The sequence below is a fragment of the Meles meles genome, chromosome 11 (assembly GCF_922984935.1).
Source record: "Meles meles chromosome 11, mMelMel3.1 paternal haplotype, whole genome shotgun sequence".
Lineage (NCBI taxonomy): Eukaryota > Metazoa > Chordata > Mammalia > Carnivora > Mustelidae > Meles > Meles meles.
In genome coordinates, this window is record NC_060076.1 from 95,129,698 (window position 1) to 95,150,546 (window position 20,849).

Genomic DNA, 20,849 nt, shown 5'->3' on the forward strand with positions numbered 1-20,849 from the left:
CCGTGCGGCCGCACCTTCCAGGGAGGGCGGTGCTCACGCCCGGACGCACCGCGGGGACCCCCAGTGTCTTTGCATTGCGTCGGGCTCTGCCAGTGGCCTCTTGTTGGCAGGGCGAGAAGATCTTCTATCTCATCAAGCCGGCTTCAGCCAACATCTCCCTGTACGAGCGCTGGCAGTCGGCGGCGAACCACAGCGAGATGTTCTTTGCCGACCAGGTGGACAGATGTTACAAGTGCACCCTCAAGCAGGGCCAGACACTCTTCATCCCCTCGGGTGAGTGCCCTGTCCCGCGCCCCGTCCACTCCGCCAGGCTCCCCGCCTTTGCCCTGGCCTTGGGCCTCCCGCTCAGCCGTCACCTGCGGTACTGGAGAAGGGGGATGCTCCTGGCCGAGGCTTGTGTGCGGGGATGGTCTAGGGGCGAGCCCATTCCCCTGGGCTGTGGCCACCCTGCCCCGTCTCCTAGCCCTGTGTGTGGGGGTCGGGGCTGCTGGGCAGCTGACCTGGGGCAGGCAGGGCGGGTTTCTTCAGTTCCTGGGTCAGTGCCAGGCAGGAAAGCCAGCGTGGATGCAGGCTCCCCATCACAGGGCAGGAAGGGGGTGTGGGGGCAGCCAACCAGGGTGGACAGGGGCCCCAGGGCAGGCGGGATGACCTAAGCCCAAGCTGCAGCCGGGAGCCCGCCCTGAGGGCGAGGTCAAGGGCTAACCACGCCCCTGCTTTCCAGGCTGGATTTATGCCACGCTCACTCCCGTGGACTGCCTGGCCTTCGCGGGACATTTCCTGCACAGCCTGAGCGTGGAGATGCAGATGAGGTAGGGCCATGCCTGCTGGGGTCCCTGTTGCCAGGCTGGCGTGGTGGCATCCCCCCGAGTTTGCCCTTGGGTGACCTGGTCCCCGGGCAGCCTCTGTGGCCCTTAGAGGGTGACGGGTGAGTTGAAAGGCCTCTCCCTGGGCACTGGCCCACAGGCTCACCCTCACACAGGGCGCTCATTCCCACGTGGTCCCCTGTTCCACCCTGCCGCAGAGGGGAGCCCCGAGTGGCGTAGCCTTGGTGTGGCCTTGTGGCCGTGACGGGGGTTCACCCTCAGTTCACCTGCTCAGAGCCGAATGCCCTGGACAATTCTTTGCTATGGTTTCCAGAGCATATGAGGTGGAAAGGAGGTTGAAACTGGGCAGCCTGACTCAGTTTCCCAACTTTGAAACTGCCTGCTGGTACATGGGGAAGCACCTGCTGGAGGCGTTCAAAGGTACGGGTGTGCAGGTTGGCATCTCTGACGGTGGCTCCGGGTGGCTGCTTGGCATGCGGAGCTCGGGGGCGTGGGGGTGGGTGATGGCTGGGCCTTCATGTGGCCAGACCCGGTCCGGGTTGAGCCCTGCAGCGCAGCGTGAGGCTGGATGGCGCCCGCGGGGCTATTGGTGTTTTGTTAAGAATGCTGGCTGGGGCGTGTGTGCCCCGGCCTGGCGTGTGTCGCCTCACAAGGTGGCTGGTGGGGCTCCCTGGGGAAGTCGAGAGGCCCTGGCTGCAAGCTGAGGGACCCCTGTGGCATGCCCGCCCTCCTCCCCCGCCTTCAGGGTGGGTGCCTGGCTCCCAGCGGCCGGGCTGCGTCCCCCCTGCAGGCTGAAGCCCCCTGGTCCGGAGCCCTTTGTACACTGGCTCCCGCCTGAGTTGGGAAAGCTAAAGAGGTGGACCTTGATCTTGTCTTGTCCGTCCCCATCTCGAGATCCCTGGGCTTCACCCTGGCAGAGGGCGTGCCTAGGAGGGAGCCTGCGGGGGCCACACTGGGGCTCATGGCAGGGAGGTGGGACAGGAGCAGTGACGGCGGAGCCACACCCCGGGATGGTCCGACAGGGCGACCGCTGACCCGCTGGGCCCGCCCCTCTGCCAGGGGCCCCGAGAAGCAGCCGGCGACCTGGTGGCTGAGAGGTCTGGCGGCTCTGCCTGCAGCATCCTGGCCAGAAGGGGGGGGCACCTTGTCCCTTTTCTGTGGGGCTCGCCCAGCCCCCAAGGGTGTCTCAGGGGCGAGGCTTGTCCCGGTGGCCACAGGGGAGTCCCAGCCACCACAGCTGTGCAGGAGCACATGAGGAGTGGGTACACCGTGGCCCCTCACTCCGGTGGGCCAGGGGACAGGCAGGGGCGAGCTGGGCTGCCTGCCTGGGGGCCCCGGCGAATGGACAGTGGGAGGGCTGTCCTGCCCTGCACAGGGCGTCTCGGACAGGGCCCCGAGGTTCCAAGAGGGACCGTTGGCAGTTGGGCGGGTGGCAGTGGGTGGAGGTCCCGCCCTGACCCTGCCCCCTCCCGGCCCTGTGAGGTCGCCCCTAGGCGGCCACCCTCCCCTGACCCAGCCCCTTTACCCACCAGGTTCTCACAAGTCTGGGAAGCAGCTGCCCCCTCATTTAGTCCAAGGAGCTAAAATTCTCAATGGTGCTTTTAGATCATGGACGAAAAAGCAGGTAGGGATGTGGGCCAAGTGTGTCCCCAACTGGAGGGGAGCGTGGCTGGTGGGGTGCCCTCCCCAGTGCTGGTCCTTCCTTTGCTGGGTGTCCCCTGCCCACCCGTAGCAGCGGCAGGGGAGCTGGGAAGCAGAGCAGGACCTGAGGGATGGAGGTCAGGGGCCTGGAGAGTCCGTGGGAGGAGGGTGCGGGGTGGAGAGGGCGCTGAGTGCACGCGCGGGGTGGGGCAGGGTTAGGTTCAGGGCGGGACAGGGAAGAGCCTCTTGGCTTCCGTGGCTAGCTTAGGCATCGGCTCAGAAGTGGGCTTTACTCTCGGATGTGGGCCTTCCTTTGTACTGAGTCTCCCCATTGTGGCCCCCGTAGTATATGGCATTTTCCCCGCCAAGTTACCCCTGATGGTATGCCCAGTGCCCCCCCAGCCCCCCCCAGCAGCACTGCCCTGTCCCCCCCAGGTCCCCCCCAGCAGCACCGTCCTGTCCCCCCCAGGCCACCCCCAGCAGCACTGCCCTGTCCCCCCCCAGGGTCCCCAGCAGCATTACCCTGTCCCCATGGTCCTCCCGGCAGCACTGCCCTGTCCCCATCATGGCCTCCCAGCAGTGCTGTCTGGTGACCTCCCAGGGCTGTCCTACAGCCACATATCTGGCCTCAAGGCCTGGAACCGTATCTGGTGTCCCTCCTCCCTCACCTCAGCCATGTGGCCAATGGAACAGCCTTGTGCGCAGCAAGAGAGGATGGCCCGTATCACTGCCCAGCTGGTGGTGGCCTCGGCACCTCATCCTCTCGGGGACCCTGTTACTCCCCTGTGCAGAGGGCTGGTGGCAGGGCCCTCTTACGGGCTGATGTCCAGCTAGCGGCTGACTGGTGCAGGACCCATGCAGCCAGTCTCGGCCTGCGGCAGCCCTTCTCACGTGCCCGTCTGGGCGGCGGGCGTCTGGGTTGTTAGGCAGGAGAGGACCTGGAGGGACAGTGTGGGTGAATCAGGATCTCGGCTGTCGAGCCTGCTCGGGGACCCTGTGAGTGGCAAGGGGCTGGGGCAGCACGGCCTGCGGAGGGTGGACGTCGGCTCCGGACTGGGCGGCTGACTGCCGGCCCCACGTGCTGCCCTTCAGGCTTTGGCAGAGCATGAGGACGAGCTCCCGGAGCACTTCAAACCTTCCCAGCTCATCAAAGACCTCGCCAAAGAGATCCGCCTTAGCGAGGTAGGACTGACCCAGGGGGACTGCCAGCCCCGGCCGGGGGACCCTCTGCCTGCCTGCCAGGGACAGCCATGTCTGAGATGGCTCCTCCCGCGGCCCTCTGGGGCAGCGTCACTGGTGTGATGGGGACTCCGAGGCACCTGTGGCTGCCCGTGGCCTCCCAGCCAGAGCTCCCCAGGCGGGTGGGGAGGGGTCTGGAGGCAGGACAAGTTCCAGCCGCTGGAGACCCCGCCTGCGTGAGCCTGACTGCTCCCAGCCTCTCCGTGCCGTGGGGCGGAATGGTGGGCTCCACCAAGGAGGTAGGGGGTGGCTGATGGTGTAGACAGATGGCACCTTGTCACACGGGTAATGTAGATGAATGTGTCACACGATGGTGTAACAGGTGTGAGTGTAGATAGGTGTGAGCGTGTCACACAGCGGTATGGACAGGTGTGAGCGTGTCACACGATGCTGTAGGATAGATGTGAGCATGTCCAGTGGGCGGCGTAGACAGATGTGTTGTATGACAGTGTGGCGGAGGTCCTTTCTGTTGGAGCGTCTGCCACAGCCCGGGCTGAGGCCCTGCTGGAGGGAGGCGGCGGGCCAGCTCCTCTTCTCCTTTCCCTAGAACGCCTCCAAGGCCGCCCGACCCGAAGTGACCCCCGCCATCTCCTCAGATGAAGTCTGTTTCGGGGATCGGGAGAAAGAGGAGCCCCCATCCCCTATTGAGGCCAGCCCTCCTCGGTCCTTCCTGGAGAAAGTGTCCAAAAAAAAGACTCCCCAAACCGTGAAGATGCCCAAGCCGTCCAAAGTTCCCAAGCCCCCCAAACCCCCCAAACCCCCGAAGCCCCCCAAGCCACTGAAGCTCAAGGATGGGGGCAAGAAGAAAGGGAAGAAGTGCAGGGGCGCGACCTCACCCACCATCCCCAACCTGGACCTGCTGGAGGCCCACACCAAGGAGGCGCTGACCAAGATTGAGCCTCCCAAGAAAGGCAAGGTAGGGAGCCCTGCCCTGCCGCCTGTGGGCGGAGCCGGAGCTCCACAGGTGTCTCCTCTGCCGGGTGGAGCTGGGGCTGTGGAGTCCTTGTGCTGGAGGCTTGGGGTGGGTGGGCTGTGCCCCAGGGAGCTTGGCGCAGCGGGGAGAGAGCCTCAGAGGGAAGGCAATGGGGTCTGCGCTGGGATGAGGTGGGGGCACCACACAGGGTTGCTTGGGGGGACGAGCTGGCTGTATCGTCTCTGGGGCCCACGCACTGGCTGTCATCTGAAGGTGGGCCAGTGCCCAGTGGAGGGTAGTAGGGAGGCGGAAAGGGGACTGATGATGTGGGCAGTTACTGGAGGGGCCTGAGCCCCTACAGGCAGTGAGGGAGGCGGACCTGGCCCTGGGGACCTACCAGTATGACCAGAGGCCCTAAAGTGTGGGCTTCGGGGCCACGAGCCCAAGACCAAGCCTCACTGAGTGACTTCCTGCTAGTGGGAGGTTGTTACTCACTTCTTAGCTGGGGGTGGGGGCGGGTCAGTGGTGGCCCCGGCTTACCAAGCTCACTAGGGCCAGCATCACAGGGCTGCACTGGGGCACATCAATTTTCTCATCCTCAAGGCAAAGAGAATGGATGAACGAACAAATGAACAAATGGATGGATGGATGGCAGGAAAGGGGGAGAGAGGAAGGAAGGAAAGAAGGGGGAGAGTGCATGAATGGTTGGGTGGGTGGTTGGGTGGAAGGGATGGGTGGGTGGATGGATGGATGAGTGGGATGGTGGATAGGTGGATGGGTAGATGGATGGGTGGATGGATGGATGAGTAAATGGATGAGTGGATGGATGGATGACTGGATGGGTGAGTGAATGGATGGGATGGAAGGATGGACAAGTGTGGATGGGATGGTAGGTGGATGGGTGTATGGAAGGATGGATGAGTGGGATGGTGGATGGGGGGATGGGTAGGCGGATGGACGGATGGATGATGGACGGATGCATGGCTGGATGGGCCGCTGCATGTGAGGCTGCGGGCGGCAGGGGCTCTGTGCTGTGTGGCTCTTGCTTTGCCCTGTAGCCTCGGGGATCCTCGACACCCTCCCACGTCCACTGCTGGGTCATGACTGCTGTTTCCTAGGCCACAAAGAGTGTCCTGAGTGTGCCCAACAAGGAGGCAATCAGCTCGCAGAATGACATGGAGAGGCTAGAAATCCGAGAGCAAACTAAGAGCAAGTCAGAAGCCAAGTGGAAGTACAAGGTGAGGCGTGTGCATGCGCACAGGTGTGTGCAGGTGTGTGGACCTGCCCTCTGGGGGGCTGTGTTCTGCGAGAAGGGGGTGTATGGGGGTGTGCATGGGCTTGGTGGTATGAGTGGAGGCGTGTTTCCTTCTGTCCCCAGGGCAGGCAGTGAAGGCGTGGGTGTAAGTGTGCCTTCTGTGGGGCCATCGTCTGTAGGGTCGGGTGTCTTCTGGCCGAAGGGGCCAAGTGCCTCACTGTCTGAGTTGATGGATAGCCTGCCTTGAACTCACACTCCCTGGAGCTGAACCGTGCAGGGACTGCAGAGAAGGGGGTTGCCAGGATGATATGGTCAGAGGGAGGAGGCTGGCCCGTCCCAGCACCTCTGCCCACTGGTTGCCTGTGTGGGACTCAAGGATGGTCCTGGGTTTGCTTTTCAGAACAGCAAACCTGACTCCCTACTGAAGATGGAGGAAGAGCAGAGGCTGGAGAAGTGCCCTTTGTCAGGGGGCAAGGACCCCAAGTTCTCATTCTCCTTCAACAAGAGACTGCTGGGGTATGTGCATCCTCGTGCACACGTGCCCCTCCCCCGTCACACGTGCACCCCCCCCCCACACACACACATGCCCTCATGGAGGGCTTCCCAGGTGAGGCACCTCCTGAGCAGGCGGACCCCTTCCCTGCCTCCCGGACTGATGGCTCTGATGGGTGGGGGTGGGGGGGGGCGCAGAGGGGAAGAGTGTGACTCCGCGGCTGTTACCCCAGTTGCTGTCCTGGGCTGGGTAGGGCGGGTCAGGGTCCTGGCCTTGGGCCCAGAGATCAGTGTGAACCCGGTGTTCTCAAATGTACCTAGAATTATGGCTGAGATGGGGGCTATGGAGGGAAAATCTCTGGGGCCTGAGAAATCAGGAGGGCTTCCTGGAGGAGGGGGCACTGAGCTGTGAGGTGGAGCACCCAGCCTGGAGGGGCGTGTGTGTGTGAGAGTGGGCACGTCTGTGTTCTAGACTGTGAATGGGAGTGTGTCTGCCGACCAGCTTGGCAAGCCAGCCACCCCTTCTAACAGCCCAAGACAGGGCCGGGCATGCACCCTGGAGCCACGCGCCGTCCTCGCTGGGGCCACAGTGGCTGGGAGGAGGCTGCGGGATGGGGACGTGTGTGGCCAGCGGCTGGTCCTCTGAGGCCCAGGATGGAGTGCAGGGGGAGCACCGAATCACTCACTCGTGCCTCCCCAGCTCCAAGGCCCTCAAGCCGCAGCCCAGCCCAGGCATGTTTGGGGCCGTGCAGAGCTTCAAGGAGGACAAGCCCCAGCCAGTGCGGGACGAGTACGAGTACGTGTCGGACGACGGGGAGCTCAAGATCGACGAGTTTCCCATCAGGAGGAAGAGGAGCGCCCCCAGGAGAGATCTGTCTTGTGAGTGAGGGAGTGAGGGTGGGGAGCGGGCCATCCTCCCGAGGCCTCTGCCAGACGCACGTGTGCTGTGTTTCAGTCTTGCTGGACGGGAAGGAGCCGCTGCCCACGCCCGCCACGAAGCCAAAGCTGGACTCAGCACTCTACAAGGTAAGGACGTGGGTGCCGGGCCCCAGGAGGCCGAGCCGGGGGTCCTTCCCTTTCTCGGGCCGTGCTGCCAGGCGGTGGGACAGGGCTCATGGCTTTGCATGGGGGCTGCGAAAGGGGTCATCTTCTGCCTTGTCTCAGGCGTTTTCATGGGGAGGGTGGCCCAGGTTCTGGCCAGGGGCCCCACAGAGGAGGGATGAAGACGGAGCACACGGAAGTCTGTGGGTCTCAGTGAGTGGCCGCCCCGCTCTCGAAGATAACAAATGGGGAGATGCGGGGCCAGGCCTTGCTCTGCCCTGTGGGGGCTGAAGTCAGGCCACCTCCAACCCAGGACACGGAGGCTCTTTCCAAGGAGGCCAGGGTCCCCACAGTGCCAGCAGCCAGGGCCTGACTGGGGTCCCCGAGCGCGGGCATGAGCTCCTATCTGCTTCCCGCCCAGCCACACGGCTCCTCTGGCACCTGTGGTCAGAACTGGGGCTCGTGGGGCCACAGGGCAGGGCGTGAAGATCGCTGTGCCCTTTGGGGCAGGCTGGCAGTCCCAGCAGAAAGCCCTGACTCCAGCCCTGCCCGCGGTGCTCTTTGCAAGGGCTCGTTCCTCACAGACTTGGAGAAACGTCTTTTTATGGCCAAAGGGAAACAGTAGCTCTCCCCCAAACTGCCTCTGACCTGTGGCTTCATCCCCGCAGCAGAGTGACGACTCCTCTGACGAGGGCTCGCTGCACATCGACACGGACACCAAGCCCGCCCGCAACGCCAAAGTGAAGAAGGAGGGCGTGGGCTCGGCGGCGGGCATCCTGGACCTGCTGCAGGCCAGCGAGGAGGTCGGAGCGCTTGAGTACAACCCCAACAGGTGTGCAGAGGGCCCGGGCCATGTGCAAGGTGGGGCGTGGTGGTTGTGGCAGTGGGCATGAGGGGGCACCCTGGGCCCTCGTCCAGAGTCAGGGCAGCCAGGACAGGACTCCGCCCCAGCTGGGATGGTACCGGACCGCCAGGGCGATGAGTGGGGGCCGTCTGCTGGCCCCCAGGGTCTGTGGAGCTCCTGGACGCGTAGATGGGGGAGACTGAGAGACGTCCCTAGGGGCTGCCCTCCCTGGGGGTCTGTGGAGGAGCCTGGCTGGGCTCTGGTCAAGGGCACTTGGTGTCTCTGGGACCCAAGGCGGCAGAGACCTCACCCTGCAGGGAGGGAGATGGTCGCCTCCGAGCTTGGGGACAGAAGAGCCGAGAGGTGGGGCTGGATCTGCTGGGTTCCCAGGTGACCACCCCCAAGCCAGATGGCCCCCGAGCCACGGGTATGTCCAGGGAGCCCCCTCACTGCAGCCGGGGAGGCCCGGGTGGCAAGGTCCCTCTGGCCGAGTCCTGCCCAGCCCAGGCCCCTGATGGGAGAGAAATGGACGGACCCCTCCACGCATGGTTGGATGACGGGCCCCCGCTCGTTTCTCTGGTGATGGTCCCGGTTGAGGTCTCTCCATCCAGTTACACTTGGTTTTTAAGCTTTGTGGTCGGTTTTTCTTACAGGGGATTTTCACAAGTACCACAGATGTAACTGAGGGGTCAGGCCGTCCCCAGCAGGGGACCTCTACTGCCCTGCTCGTCCTTGGGACAGCAGCAGACTCCCACGCAGGACAGCTGGGTCAAGGGCACGCTGCCAGGAGGTGGCCCAGGCAGGACCAGAATCCCCCGCCTGCCTGATGACGGACCCCGGGGGTGGGGACTCCAGAAGGCCCCCCGTGCTGGGCAGTGACGTCAGGCAGGGGTGACCTGCCTGAGGAAGGTGGGGCTCGCACGGCCTCCGGGGTGCTCGGCCCCCTCGACCTCCAAACCTGTGTCCAGAATCGAGGTCCCAGAGCGGCACGAGCTGGCGAGGAGGCCACACCCCCGGCCGGTGTCAGACACACTGGAGCCCAGGGAGGCGGATTAGGCCGTGTTGGGAAGGGCTTCTGCTGGTGAAACGGCTGGCCTTCTTTCGGGAATGTCTGTGGCGTGCGCTGGGCTGGGTTCCCAGACAGCCAGAGACACCTTCTCCCTGGGGGCGCAACAGGGGGCTGGGGGTGTTGGCAGCCCTCCTGGTAGCCCTCCGGGTGTGCGCTCCCGCTCAGGGCCCAGGGGTTTCTGTCCATGTGCAGTCCCCTCTCGGGCAGACGTGCTATGGCAGGACCCTGGCCTGAGGCCCCTGTGCTGGGGACAGTCGGCCTGTGACCCCCCTTCCAGGAGAGGCCCTGTGGCATGGGCTCAGCCTCAGGGAGGAGGGTGGCCAGCGTGTGGGCGTGCTGCTCACGGCTTTGCAGACACACACATGTGCCCTCACGCCAGCCCGTGTGTGTGCACACGTGCCTGCCAGGCCCACCCCCTGCTGCCCGCCGCGGGCGGTTCCTCTTCCCAGTCTCCCGTTCGGAGAGCCGGTCAGTTTTTGATGGTCCGTTTGCTCTGTTTTAAGATTTCGCTGTTGTGAAAAAAACAGCTGAAAAAAAAATAGAGGGAAATATGTTAATTTCTTGTGGATGGTTGTGGAGTGTTTACTGCTGGGGGTGAGGGGAGAGGATTTTGGTATGATAATTGGAGGATTAAGAGATTATTTTCCATGTGTGTTGCTTCGACTTTGCTCCTTGATTCGCCGGCCCCGTGTGGATAGACCGGCGGCCTGTGCCACGTGCGGCCCTGGGCTCCACTGGCCTCCTCTCGGGGGGTAGCGGAGCTGGGCTGGGACCACGCCGGCTCCGGGGGGACACTCGCGGTGGGTGTCCTGGCCCCCTGCCAGCCCGTCCTTGTGGGAAGCCTGGTGTCTTCCCAGCCTTGGTGGGGCCACATCCACGCCCGCGAGCCGAGCGTCATGGATGCTGGCCCGCTGGGGGCTCCTGCTGTGTCCGTGCAGGCCGGCGGTCTGGTGCAGCAATGAGACGCCGTGTGCTCCTTGTCGGACCTGGACAGTCCTTTGGCCACGCAGCTTGGACGGGGCAGGCTGCGTCACGGGGGTGGGGCGGAGGGGCCAGGAGCTCCCGACTCTGCAGGGGGTCTGCCCAGACTCATTTTCCCGCTCTTCTGGTTTTGGAACTGCCGTCTTATTTGGTTCCAGTAGAAACCAGAACACTGTGGTCCAGTGTGTCTGGGGTGGGGCCCGGGGAGGTGGTGTTTGTGGAGGGCTGCCTGTGGGAGGAGGCCAGAGTCCTTGGCCTGGACCCCAGGTATGACCGGCAGGACAGCTTCTGTCCCAGCTTGTTTCACGGGGCCCCCAGGACCTGGGGGGATGCTCTGTGTTTGTGCTCCCTGGGGGCCAACTCGGTCTCCCCCAGCCCTCCAGCCCTAGGCCTGGGAAGCTCTCATTTCTGAGTGGGAACACATGGCCCCTTTCACTTTAACGGTCTTACTAAACGTGCATCCAGCACTTGGTGGCGGGGGTCGGGGGGCGTGGCGTGAGAGCCGATGAGGTGTACATGCTGCAGAACCCCCAGGAGGGTCTGTGTGCACTGACACTTTGGGTATTGCTTTGGGGTCACAGTAGCCCTGCAAGTTGGTTGATCCCCTGGGGGGCACATGGGGCAGACAGGGTGGGGGTTGCTGGAGGTCAGACATAGGATGGGGCCCTGCAGTTGCTCCCTGGGCCTTTTGGGTCTGTGCTGGGGAGGAGGCCGAAGCGGGCCTATGGGTCCCCCACCCCATATCTGGCTCCTGCTCCTGTCTCCTGGGGGTCCAGAGAGTGGAAGGAGGGTCTGCTGAGGAGCGCCGATGCAGCGGTTTGGCTGGGGGCCCTGCAGGCCAGGGTGGGCTGTCCTAGTCCCAGTGGCCCACAGCCTGGGATGATGGGCAAGGACAAGGGCCAGAAACGGCCCCCGAGGGGAGCTGCCTGCTGGGCCAGGGCCACTGGGAGCTTCCTGGGATGAGCTGAGGAGGTCCCCCGAGGAGGCCCAGCAGGATCCCATGGGAGGGTCTGCTGGGATGAGAAGGAGAGTGAAGCTTCCGGAGGAGCCCGGGCCTGGGCTTGGAGAGCTCTTTCCATCTAGCCATATCCAGGACCCTGCTGTGCACGGGGGTGGGGAGGGCCTGCCTCCCCTTCCCAGAGCCCAGGCCAGCAGAGAGTACGGGGCCACGTGGTGGCACAGCCTCACTGGATCCCGGAGGGAGGGGAGCTGGTATAGCTGGGGGAGGGGGGGGGGGCGGGCAAAGAGGGTGTGGCAGGGCCCTGGGGGCAGTGGGTGCTGGTGTCAGGTCAGCACGAGGTGGCATTGGGAAAGGATCTGAGCTATTGTGTGGCCATCAGGTGAAGAACAGGGGGGAGAGAATAGTTGTGATCAGAGACGGGAGTGGACATCCCTCTCTCTCGGCCCCCTTCCTCTCCCTCACGTCTCCTTACGTCCCCTGTGCACACCCTTCTCTGTCCCTGAAGAGTGTGGGGGCAGAGATCTGGCCTTTGCTAAGTGGTAGTCATTAGCTACCACTATGTTGTACCCCAAGCTCTCTTCTGGCCACTTGGTGGGAGGGTGCGTGGGCTGTGGGCCTGGATGGAGTGCTGTGGGCTGTGAGCTGAGTGCTGTGGGCCATGGACTGCGTGCTATGGGTCGTGGGTTTGTGGGCAGAGTATGTGTGCCATGGACTGAGAGCCATGAGCTGTGGGCTGAGTGCCTTGGGCTATATGCGGTGAATGCCGTGGGCTCTGGGCTGAGTGTCGTGGGCTCTGGGCTGTGGGCTAAGTGGCATGGGTTGTTGGCTATAGGCTGAGTGCTGTGGGGCATGGGCTTTGGGGCATGGGCTATGGGCTGAGTACCGTGGGCCAAGTGCTGTGGGCTATGGGCTGTGGACTGAGTGCCATGGGCTGTGGGCTGAGTGCTATGGGCCACGGGCTGTGGGCTGAATGCTGTGGGCCATGAGCTGTGGGCTGAGCCATGGGGTATGGGCTGTGGACCGAGTGCCGTGGGCCATGTCCTGAGTGCCATGGGCCATGACCTGAGTGCCATGGGCTGTGGGCTGAGTGCCATGGGCTGTGGGCTATGGGCTGAATGCCGTGGGCCATGGGAGATGTGGGCTGGGCCATGGGGTATGGGCCATGGGCCGTGGGCTGAGTGCTGTGGGCTGTGGGCCGAGTGCCGTGGGCCATGGGCTGTGGGCTGAATGCCGTGGGCCATGGGAGATGTGGGCTGGGCCATGGGAGATGTGGGCTGGGCCATGGGGTATGGGCCATGGGCCGTGGGCTGAGTGCTGTGGGCTGTGGGCTGAGTGCCATGAGCTGTGGGCTGAGTGCCGTGGACTGTGGGCCGAGTTCCGTGGGCTGTGGGCTGAGTGCCGTGGGCCGGGGGCCGAGTGCCGTGGGCCGTGGGCTGAGTGCCTGTCTCTCTGTGCCTCCAGCCAGCCCCCAGCCTCCCCCAGCACGCAGGAAGCCATTCAGGGAATGCTGTCCATGGCCAACCTGCAGGCCTCTGACTCCTGCCTGCAGACCACGTGGGGCGCCGGCCAGGCCAAGGGCAGCTCACTGGTGGCCCACGGTGCCCGGAAGAACGGGGGTGGTGGCAAGAGTGTGGGCAAGCGGCTGCTGAAGCGGGCAGCCAAGAACAGCGTGGCCCTGGACGATTATGAAGAGGAGCAGGACCACCTAGACGCCTGCTTCAAGGACTCAGACTACGGTGAGCCCCGTGGGGGTGCGGGCGGGCTCTGGCCTGCCCCCTGGGAGGGGCCTCTCCACGGTCCCGCTGGGGCTTGTCCTTGTGCCAACCCCTGGCCGTTCTTTAGGACACGGAGAAGTCGGCCCGAGGAAGCATGTAACTCGGTGGAGGGCGTGCGGTAGTCACCACCCAGAAGGAAATCCGCCCTGGCCCGGCCCCGGGTCTCCCCGTCGGCGTGCATCGGGTCCCGGGTGCAGGCGGTCCTTCACGGGCCCTTCACGGCCCCACACGTGCCCATGTCCGCTGCCGGTAGACCTCGGTGGCTTCCTCCCCTTGGCCACTGTGGACACTGCTGCTGTGAATGCGGGTGCAGGGGGCATTGTGTGCCCATGGCCGTGGTGCCCCTGGGCAGGGACCTGGGAGGGGGCGTGCTGGGTTGAGGGGCCATTCCCATGCTGCCTTCTGAGGACCCGCCCAGCCACCCCCCACGTGACCCTCTATGCACAGACACGTTGAGACCCCTTCTGCCCTGCGTGTCTCTGTGGATGACAACACCGAGGCCCAGAGTGGCCCACATCTGAGGGGGGCATGACCCCTCACGCCCCACCCCAGCCCTCCAGGCCCTGCATGCAGGGCTCAGGAATGCGCACCTGCCCGCGTGTTCGGCCTGCCCCTCGGGGATGTGTAGGGTGCCACAGCGGCATGCCGGCCCCGGGGGTGCAGGGTCTGCCTTTCGTGTGGTCCTGATGCCTGCGCCCACACTCCTGCCCCTGGAGCGCCCTCCTGGGGAGGCTGGCCCGGCCCCAGCTGGGGGACAGATGGACTGAAGCAAGGAGCCCCTTTTCTGGCCTCCTGTCGGGGGTGGGCAGGCCCTGGGTGCGAGGACACAGCTGTAGGGGAGGCCCCTGGGAGTCGCCCAGGGCTCCCGGATGGGGCCCCGTCATCAGAGACTCGCGGGGACAGCGGCCTCCGGTGGACTTGGGATGTGTTCTTCGCTGACAGCGGCAGAAGGAAGCACAGTGGACACTGCAGCCAGGCTGGGGCGGGACCTGTGGGGGCTGCCAGGGCCTCTTGTCTGAGCGATCCCTGCCCTCCCTGGGGCTGCCTGGGCCTGTGCGTGGGGCCTACCTGAAGCCCCCATCCCCCCGTGGCACCGCCGGCTCAGGCCTTTCTCCCCCTGCCCCCCTAGTTTACCCCTCCCTGGAGTCTGACGAGGACAGTCCGGTCTTCAAGTCCCGGTCCAAGCGGAGGAAAGGCTCTGACGATGCTCCCTACAGTCCCACAGGTAGTGCCGGGGGCTGGGCAGCGCATCCCCTGCCCGTCCCTCTGGCTCGAGAGCTCTGGGCCCCCTGGCACTGTGAGGGGCGCTGGTGGGCCTGGCTGCCTGCGGGAGCCTGACTGGGCTCTGAGGAGGCCAGCCCTTCACCTCGTTCATCCCGTCTTTGCAGCTGGCTGGGTCGTGGCAGCCTGTGGGGTGGAGGTCTGGTCCACTGCCCGTGTGACCCCCTGCCTGCTCTCCCGTCTTGCTGGCGTGGGGGCCCTTCCCACTGGGGCTCATGTTGACCCTCCCCGTGGCTCGGGGACAGACTGAGGCAGGGTCAAGGAGGCTGGGGGGTGTTTCAGGGGATGGGTGGCCGCTCGAGGCAGGGTGGTGTTCTCTCCCACAGCGAGGGTCGGCCCGTCAGTGCCAAGGCAGGACAGGCCTGTGCGTGAGGGCACCAGAGTAGCCTCCATCGAGACCGGGCTGGCAGCTGCCGCCGCCAAGCTGTCCCAGCAGGTGAGGAGGGACCCTGCCTGGGCTCAGGCTCCCAGATGCCTCTGCTCCTTCCGGCCCTATGGCCAGCCCGCCCAGGCTGGGAGCTGTCACATGGTTGGGGACGTCTGAGTACTGCTGAGCCCTGGCAGTGGGCAGCTGGGGAGGTGGGAGCTGGCAGTGGGTCCCCCGGCAGCTCTGAGTCGGTTGGGGAGGTGAGGGGTGTGAGGGGGCAGAGGACCCGTCCCCTCGTGCAGGGGGCATGCTGGTCTGCGTGCAGGCCCCGGCGCTTCTCTGGGGATTGTGGTGAATGGGCGTGGGGCTGTCCCTTTTTGCCACTGGGGACCAGCTCTTAAGTTGGCTCCTGTGCTTCCTTCAAAGGAGGAGCAGAAGAGCCGAAAGAAAAAGAACACCAAAAGGAAGCCGGCTCCCAACACCCCCTCCCCCTCGGCCTCGGCCTCCACCACGTCGGCCTCCGCCACGTCGGCCTCCGCCACGTCGGCCTCCGCCACGTCCGCCTCTGCCACGTCGGCCTCCACCACCCCGGCCTCCACCACCCCGGCCTCCACCAGCACGGCCAGCAGCCAGGCCTCACAGGAGGGCAGCTCGCCCGAGCCCCCGGCGGAGGCGCACAGCAGCAGCTTGGCGGATCACGAGTACACCGCAGCCGGAGCCTTCTCAGGGGCCCAGGCTGGCCGTGCCTCCCAGCCCATGGCCCCTGGGGTCTTCCTCACGCAGAGGCGGCCCTCTGCGTCATCCCCCAACAACACCGCTGCCAAAGGTACCGTGCCTGCGTGCCCTGAGCAGCCCTGCTCCCCGTCAGCTCTGCAGGGACCGCGGGCCTGCTCTGTCCCACCGTGGCCCCGTGTCTATAGCCACGTGCTTGGCCTGTGTGGGGAAGAAACGGTCCCTCTCAAGACCAAAAGCTATGGTCCCTCATGGGGCAGAGGCTGGGCTGGTGGCCTCGGCGCTGGAGCCTGGCTTGGAGTTGGGGTGCGATTAGCTGTTTGCTGAGAGTTCTCTGGGTGGGGCGTGAGGGGATCCAGGCTCCCCTGTGTGATTTGGCGGTGGGACTGCCGACTAGGTCCCTTGGATCCTCACTCTCCCCAGGCCCCTGATCTGCCTGCATCCTGGCCGTAAGGCCCAGCTGGCCATGGACACAAGGAGCGTGGCTCCTGCTGCCAGGTGGTAGGATGGGCCTCACTCTGGAGTGATGCTGTTCCCTGTTGCATCAGTGCAGCCTCAGGCAGGGCACTCTGCTGGCCACTGGTAGTTCTGCAGGGTCTGGAGTGGCCGGGGCTCAGGTCTCGGAGGTCCATCTTCCGGAGACAGTGGGGGTCCAGTAGGGGCTCCTCTGGTCTCTCGCTCACCTGGCATTTTCCCGTCTCCTTCCCTACCTGCAGGAAAACGTACAAAGAAGGGCATGGCCACCGCCAAGCAGAGGCTTGGGAAAATTTTGAAAATTCATCGGAACGGAAAACTGCTCCTTTAAAGTTTGGAAAGCCAGGATCCTTCCGCTCCGCTCAGGACCCCCGGAGCCCCGCTAGAACATCAGCCCCCAGGAGGGTGGCCACGCTGCCTCACCCCGGGGAGGGCCTGGCCCCCTCCCGGCCACCACTCCCTCCATACGAGCATCTGTTGCTTCAGCAGGCGGAGCTCACCGATGTGGACAGACATCCTTTCTCAAGTTGCTTAGAGTGACCAGTTCCCGAAACTCAGCCCTGCCGTCTGAGGACCATTCCAGTTTCAGGAGAGCCTCCGGGCACCCCTGAGTGTGGGTGTGATTGCAGGGCTTCTGCAGCTCTGCTGGGAGCACGAGTCCTTTGGGGAAGGAGGAGTGAGCCAAAGCTCACCAGGCCCAGAGTCTGAGCTGGCCACAGGCTGGTAGCCTCCAGAGGCTTAAAAAAGGCAAAGAACACTAGAGAGGAAGAGGAGGAGAAAGTGGGGTCTTATGTGCCCCCCTACTCTTCCCAAGTGATTCTCAGACAGTCCAGAGAGCATGCAGCCCGGCCAGGAGAGGGGCCTCTATGCTTTCCGGCCGGTGGCCGGCGGGCCGGATGGTGGGTGTCATGCCCCGAACGGCCAGGGCCTTTCTTGGGATGCTGGGGCCGGCAGCAGGGTCAGTGTGTTAGTAGGTGGGGGCGCCGTGCTGGGTTCCCCCTGGAAGGGTCAGGCCCAGCCACGACGTGGGCCCTAGGAGCCCGGGCTAAGCCATGAGGGTGGGCCCCCGCTGCCCCACTGGCTACACTCCGAGAAGCACTTCTCAGCTGAGACACCCCGGCTGGCGGGGCGGATGGCGGCGGGGTGGCCCGAGGACGCGGGGCCCGGCACGTCTGTCTGTCATCTGTCCGTGTTTGGTGTCGAGTCCCTGGGTGGACCCTGGACCGAATGTCCACCCGTCGACACAGAGGGGCTGGAGTTGTTTCTCAGGCAATCCTGTATTTTAATTTTAGATCTATCTCCTGAAGCATATTTTTCATAGAATGTAGCGTGTAAATAGCTTTTTCAATAACTTCTTTTTTATAAGAGTAAAAGTATCTTTAGGAATTTCTTTCTAGAGAGTCCGTCATTAACATTTATACGAGTTTTTTGCCGAGTATGATGAACACTTGGTTTTTGCCTTCCTTCTTTCTGTTTACTGTTCCTGTTGGTGTTACTTTTTTCTTTTAGGAACTAAGGTATTGCCTGAAAAACAAGTGGGTGTGTGTGGAGCCTTCTGTCTGTCTTTGCAGCAGCAGCCGTGCACGAGACCCGCTCCGGACGCGACGGGAGAGGGCTCTTCGGCTCGGACACCAGCTCTTTCTTTCCTTCTCGTTGGCGAAGGGGGTGGGGATGCAGTTATTTTACTTAGCACCTTGTGAAGTGTTTCTGTGTTTTGTGATGCTGTAATTTATTAATGTTTGTAGCTTTTTATATTTGTACATTTCTTATGAGCTTTGTTTATACGCCTGTCCCCGGGGGCCGTGTCCGCGAGGCCTGGCCCCAAGGCTGGCTGGCGAGCTTGCCGGGCGCCGGCCGCGCTCACCGTGCCGTTCTGGCGTCCGCGAGGCTTCCTTTCCCGTCCTTGTTGAACATTTATATAATCTAACCCGGCCATCCAGCTGTTCTCTCTCTTTTATTTTTTAAAGTTTATTATTATTATTATTTGGCAACATGTACATTTCTAACAAAGTTTACCGTGGCTATTAAAGTGTTTTATTTCCCAATTCATATTACTCTTGTATCGAGTCCCTAAGGTCTAAGGCAACTTAGATCAAAGTTTTAAAAGAGTAAAAATATTTCAGGTTTTGTACAGAACCCTGTCTGTGTCATTCCTGCTCATCGGCCAGCGGCGGCTCCCGTGGGGGGTGGGGTGGCGGGAGGGAGCCTCGGGCTGGGGGCACAGGCCCAGGCCCGGGACGCGGGGGGCCAGCCATCCCCTCGGAAAGCATGCTCTGCCCAGCACCCCAAAGCTGCAGCGTCTGGCAGCAGCCTGCAGGAGCCGCCAGAAGAGCCCATGGGGACAGGCAGCCTTTAGAAGCCTGGCATCTATCCATTGGGAGCCTCCAGAGGCACAGCTGAGAGCATGGGGGCAGGGGTGGGGGTGGGTGCAGAATTCATTAAGTGCCATGTGTTATGAAGTACAGAACTGTAGCACCTGGTGCCCTCCTCGCCCCTCCTGTCTGAGCTTTGGTTCCCTCCATCCTGCTGGGTGTCCAGGCAGACATCCGCCATCCCGCACTGCGGCTGAGCACCTCCAGGACCTCAAGGGAACTCAGGGTGGGTCAGGGTTGGACTCCAGGCACCCATCCTCTTGCCTGGAAGGGGCTACCCCTCTGTTGGACATCTCAGGCATCTCTGGGCCCTTGGACCTGGCATTCTCCCCAAGTACCTGACCCCGCAGTTCCTCTGCTGGATCCCACACGAAGTGGTGGCCTCCGCACCCCCCCCCCCCCCCCCCCCCCCCGCCACTCATCCTGCTTGCAGCTGCCTCATCCCGGCCCATTTGTGCGGCTGTTGGGACTGTACCTTCAAAAGTTGTCTGGGATCTGGGCTCTGAGGCCCAGGGCCCAGGGAGAAGCTCCCAGGGGCCACCCAGCATCCTCTGTGCCCCAGGCCCCATCCCGGGCTGCCCTTGGGGAACCCTGTTACTGGGTGCCTGGGCCTTGCCCTCTGCCCTCACCAGGGCTCCGGCTGCCTGTGTGAGTCCCCACAAGGTCCCTGGCTGGGTCTGAGCACAGACCCCGGGCCTGCATCTCTGGGTGTGCCTGTGCGGGGACGGCGGGGGCTGGGTGCTGCTCCGGCCTCCCTTCTCCGTAGGTGGCCGATAGCCCCAGACAGTAAAGTGGGAGGGGGGTGCCGAGCGAGCTCCCAGCACAGCCTGCAGACCTGTTCCTCACCCAGCAGCCGACCCTCCTAGCAGGGCAGGCTGGGGGGCCTGGCCAGCCCGTCCACGGGGCCCCCAGGGACCCCGCTTAGTCCATTCGTACAGAGGGCCTGGCTCTCTGGCCACCAGGCTTCCTTCCAGATTTCACCACCTGCTTCCGGGGCTTAGGCCACACGGGCCGGAGGTCAGAGGCCCCACCCCGGAGCCGTGGCTCGGACGTGGCAGGTGCGTGCGTGCGCGGGCAGGTGCGTGCGCGGGCAGGTGCGTGCGTGCGGATCACCGCGAGGCTGGGCGGGCCCTCTCGCTCCTCTAGAGCCTCGCATGCGGCCGCGCGCACCAAGGTTCTGGCGCGAGGCCCCGGCCCGCCATTTCCCCGCGGCCTGGGGGGAGCGCGGCCAGCATAAGCGGAACACGGGCCCGGGGAGCCCCCCGCCCCAAGCAGGACCGTCCTGGACCGAGCCGCCTGACTGCCATGGACGTCGCCAAGAGCAAACACGAAGTTGCACTCCAGCCGTCCGAGCCGGCGGAGCTGTTTGTTGCTGCAGTGGGCCCGGTCCGTCTGGCGGCACAGGGGCCAGGTCGCGCGCCGCGTGCCTCCTGTAAATACGCACGCTGCTCCCCAGCTCGGCTTTCAGAGTTCAGCTGCACTCCGTGGGCGCAAACGCCTGCTGCGTACCCGGCGCTGTGCCGAGGACCTTCTGGAGCCAACATCGAGGCCCACAAGAAGCCCATTTTACTGAGGAGGTCACCGCGAGCTCAGAGGAGGAGCCCGCTGCCCCGCCTGGAGGAGAGCACAGGTGTTGTCAGCGCCCGGACCCGCTCACCCACCAGGTAAGAAAGGGCTTCGGAGAGGTTTCCTGGAGCGCCTGCGGCGGAGGGTGGGGTACGAAAATGTGGTTAGCAACAGGAGCAAAGGCCCCAAGGCAGGAGACGTTCCCGTGGGACTCCCGCCCTCCGCCCCCCCCAGGGCTCCTCTCCCCTGGGAGTCGTGTCCATGCAGGTGGGACCTCAGCACTGGGGGCAAGCTGGTCCGCTTTGCACCACTGCCTCCCTGGGTGCCTGGAGCCTGGGGAGGAGCCAGTCCCAAAATGAGCAGGAAAGAAGGGTCCCCCTTGGTGCCTCGGGGAAATACCGAGAGTGACCACGAGGGGGCAGGGGAGGGCTGGGAACCAGCCTCCGCGGGTGATGGACGCGGGAGCTCAGTTAGCTCTGGCGTGCGAGGGGCAGGGGGTGGCGTTGGCGCTGGGGCTCCTGCCTAGGGGACAGCCCCCGCTCCAGAGAAGTGAGTGGTCAGCGCGCTGCAGTGCAGGCAAGGGGGGAAGCATGGTCCCGTCGGCGTCGTCCTAAACTGCGTAAGCGGCTGGTGTGCCAGGACCTGTGCCAGCACCAGCCATGTATTGGTGGGCTCACACTTGCAACTGTCCTCTGCGGAAGTCCTGGCACTGTCTTTGTCTTTCGGTGGGGAAACTGAGGCACGCAGTCTCGCAGCTGGTGGAGCTGGGATTCAGGTCCAGGCAGGACAGTTCCTGGGTCCTGGGGGAGGAGCTGTGCCAGGGCAGAGAGAAGGGGGCTGCTGTGCAAAGGCCCTGAAGTTGGGGCGAGGTGGGGTGCCATCTGATGACGGCTGGAGCAGGGGGCCTCAAAGTTGGGCAAAGCAGCACGGCTAGGCCATGCTGTGGCACCTGGAGCTTGGAAAGGGCACTGGTGCCATCCCCTCCACCATGAGGGTCTCTAGTTCTGAAGGCTACACAATGG

General features: G+C 64.1%; 1 protein-coding gene across 3 annotated transcripts in view; it reads left to right on the top strand.

Annotated features, from left to right (window-relative positions):
• PHF2 (PHD finger protein 2) overlaps positions 1 to 18,025 on the top strand; it is a 67,145-nt gene extending 49,120 nt beyond the window's left edge. Inside the window, exons 7-22 of one of the 3 annotated variants that reach the window (XM_046023150.1) lie at positions 111 to 273; positions 722 to 809; positions 1,138 to 1,244; positions 2,357 to 2,448; positions 3,558 to 3,647; positions 4,252 to 4,620; positions 5,736 to 5,855; positions 6,273 to 6,388; positions 7,065 to 7,243; positions 7,320 to 7,390; positions 8,074 to 8,237; positions 12,722 to 12,996; positions 14,165 to 14,260; positions 14,643 to 14,752; positions 15,110 to 15,509; positions 16,132 to 18,025. In XM_046023150.1, coding sequence (XP_045879106.1) covers positions 111 to 273; positions 722 to 809; positions 1,138 to 1,244; positions 2,357 to 2,448; positions 3,558 to 3,647; positions 4,252 to 4,620; positions 5,736 to 5,855; positions 6,273 to 6,388; positions 7,065 to 7,243; positions 7,320 to 7,390; positions 8,074 to 8,237; positions 12,722 to 12,996; positions 14,165 to 14,260; positions 14,643 to 14,752; positions 15,110 to 15,509; positions 16,132 to 16,220 — 2,529 coding nt within the window. In that variant the 3' untranslated portion in view covers positions 16,221 to 18,025. The other 2 variants (XM_046023152.1, XM_046023153.1) reach the window with 2 other exon arrangements.
• The last annotated feature ends 2,824 nt before the right edge of the window (positions 18,026 to 20,849 follow it).